At 62.4% G+C, this 3,042-nt stretch overlaps 1 protein-coding gene across 5 annotated transcripts in view; it reads right to left on the bottom strand.

The window, feature by feature from the left end:
• The window catches only part of FNBP1 (formin binding protein 1), a gene marked incomplete at both ends in the record, with an annotated part of 126,146 nt that extends 123,806 nt beyond the window's left edge, over nucleotides 1–2,340 (bottom strand). For all 5 annotated transcript variants that reach the window (XM_080709290.1, XM_080709291.1, XM_080709292.1 and 2 more), the window contains one exon: nucleotides 2,317–2,340. In XM_080709290.1, the coding sequence (XP_080565416.1) occupies nucleotides 2,317–2,340 (24 nt within the window). The remainder of the gene's footprint in view (nucleotides 1–2,316) is intronic.
• Nucleotides 2,341–3,042: the final 702 nt, after the last annotated feature.

The raw sequence follows: 3,042 nt of genomic DNA, 5'->3' as shown, positions 1-3,042 counted from the left end.
TGCCCTGTGCTTCAGTTTTATCTTGAAAATACTGGGGGCCAGGAGTGGTGGTGCAGGTTTATAACCCCAGCATTTGGGAAGCTGAGATAGGAAGATCAAGGTTCAAGGCCAGCCTCAGCTACTTAGGGAGGCCCGTTTCAAAATAAATAAAAAATAGGGCTGGGTGTGGAGCTTGGATGAGAATGCCCCTGAATTCCATCCCCAGTACTGCAAAGCAAAAAAAGTACTGGGGATGGAACCGGGGGCATTCTACCTCGAGCTACACCCCCAGCCTTATTTATTTATTTTTATTCTTTATTTTGAAACAGGGTCTCATTTAGTTGCAGAGGGCCTCACTGAGTAGCTGAGGCTGGCCTCGAACCTGTGACCCTCCTGTCTGGGCCTCCCAGTGCTGGGGTGATAAGCGTGCACCCCCGTGCCCGGCTCCCCTGCACGCTTCTTCGCAGTGTTTGTTCCTTCCCCTCTATTAAACTATAAGCTATTCAAAGGCAAAGGTCCATGCTCACCAAAACGCCTTCAAAGAAAAAAACAACCCTTCCCTGCCACGTACGTGCACGGACAGCCCTGCTCACTGATTCCCACTTATTACTGGAACATACACATGAAAATGTTTCCCAATTATGACTGTAGAAAATTTCATCCATAGACAGTAGAAAGAACAGTGTGGTGAGCCCTTCCGTACCCATCACCAGCGTCCATAATCACAAACTCAGGCCCGGTCTTATTTGGAGATCCCCTCCTCATGACCTCCCCGATTTACTGTGAGGAAACCCAAGATTCCCTATCTGCGCTGAGCACGGTGGTGCGCACCTGTAATCCCAGCGTGTGGGAGTCTGAGGCTGGAGGATCCCAGGCGGAGGCCGGCCTCACCAACTCACTATATTTCAGTTCCCACTGATTTTCAGTAACACCTGTCCCTGCCTCCCTTCCCCTCCCTTCACAAATATGTACAGAATAATGCAGGCAATTCTAGCTATTTTATCAGTTTCTTTGGGAGTAGGGAGAACTAGGGATTGAACACGGAGGCACTCTACCTCTGAGCTACACCCCCAGTTCTTTTTTTTTTTTTTGCAGGTCTGGAACCCAGGGGTATTTGACCTACAAGCTACACCCCCTGCCCTATTTTTTATTCTTTAGTTTGAAACCGGGTCTCGCTGAGTTGCAGAGGGCCTCACTAAGTAGCTGAGGCTGTCTGCGAACCGTGATCCTCTGGTCTCAGCCTCCCGAATGCTGGGATGACCAGCGTGCGCCACCACGCCCGGCTCCCCCAGTTCTTTTTACTTGGATGCAGGGTCTTGTTAAATCACCACACACTGGCCTTGAGCCTGCGGTCCTCCTGTGTGGGCCTCCCCAGTACTGGGGGTCTTCTCTGGGCCCCTCTCCTCTTTTGAGGACCTGCTAGACACTCAGACACGTCATCATGAAACGCCCATCGCCACAGTCAGTTCCTAATTCACTCGGAAGCATAAGGTATTTCCCCCTCTATCCTCCTGCTTGAACAAGTGGGGGGAAACTGTGCCAGATTTCCTTTTCCCTCGATTAGGAGCACTTCTAATTTGTTTTCACAACCCAGGCAACCTAGTACGAACCCAAGTCATACAAGAGGAACCGAGGAGGAAAGTTATACGGCCCTTAAAAGGGTCCACTTTTGCTAATTAGGTGTGTGCAAACACTTCCGGCCATCTGTTAATTTATTTTCAAAATGGATATTTGTAAGCATAAGCCGAGATTCTGTCGTGGATCTGTTTAGACAGAGGGTGTTTATGAAATGAACTAGTGCCCTCCGGATTGCAGAAGGAGTAACAGTAGCTGCTTCCGAGGCTCAGAAATGGTTATGTAAAAACAACTACAGCCAAAGAAGAGAGCTGGGGAGGCCGCACTCCCCGCCCGCAATCGCTCCAGCCCTGCTTTACTCTGACACGCGCTTCCTTGGCCTCCTCCCAGCTGGGCCTCGCCCGCGCCCGCACACCGCACACCGCACACCGCACACCGCGGGGATCGCGGGCCGCGCGGGGGCGGCGGCGACTCCGGTCCCGCCCCGGCCGGCGAGGGCGCGGCCGTCGGTCCCGGCCGTCCTGCCCGCGGCGGCCCGGCCCGGGCGCCGGCCTCGGTACCGGGAGGGGGCTCCGGCCGCCGCCGCCCACCTGGGGACCGCCGCCCGACCCCGCCTCCTCCCGGGCGCCGCAGCCGAGCCCCGCAGCGCGCGGCCCCAGCCCCGGCCCCGAGCCCCCGCCGGGACCCCAGCGGCCCCGCCGCCGCCCGCCGCCCGCCCGCCGGGTCCCGCTCGCCGCGCTCGGCCCGCCGCCCCCCACTCACCCAGAGCTCGGCGCCCCAGCTCATGGTGCAGGGCGGGCAGCGCGCTCCGCGGCGGGCGCGGCTCTCGGGTCGCTGCCGGCGGTCGCTGCGCTGAGCCGCGCCGGCGGCCGGGCTCGCGGCTCGGCCCGGGTCTCCGCCGCCGCTCTCCACCGCCGCTCTCCGGCAAAATGGCCCGAGCAGGCAGCAGCCGCGGCCGCCGCAGCGCTCCCGCCCCACACCGGAGCGGGGGCGTGGCCTGGGGGCGGGGCCCGGCGTGGCCTGGGGGCGTGGCCTGGGGCGGGGCCCGGGTGGGCGGGGCCGCGGAGGGGCGTGCCCGGGCGGGGCCGCGCTGACAGCTCGCGCAGGCGCACGCGCAGCCCCGCCGGCCCGGCGCGCGGGGTCGGGAGGGCCGCCCGGGCTGCGGAGGGCCGCCGGCGTCCGCCCTAGCTCCGAGCCCGCGCTCGGCCCGAGGCGGCCGGCTCCGCGCGGGGCAGCAGCACCCTGCCGGGCGCCGGTCCCCAGGCCTGGCGGCTTGCAGCCGCGACGCGGAGGCTCCAAGGGCCCGGGGAGGGGGTCGGGGCGTGCACGCAGGGACTCCTAATCCCTGAGCCTGCGGCGTCCTACGTGCCCGGCCAGCACTCGGCCTTGAATGGCGTTACCGCCGGCTGCGGGGCAGGGAGGCCGCGGCCTCCACTGGCAGCGTGCTCGCTTCCGACGCCGTCCCCCGCGCCGCCTGCTGGCCGGGGC

The sequence above is a fragment of the Muscardinus avellanarius genome (assembly GCF_963383645.1).
Source record: "Muscardinus avellanarius genome assembly, chromosome: 13".
Lineage (NCBI taxonomy): Eukaryota > Metazoa > Chordata > Mammalia > Rodentia > Gliridae > Muscardinus > Muscardinus avellanarius.
Note: the sequence above shows the minus strand (reverse complement) of the source record. Positions and strands in the feature narration are given on the sequence as shown.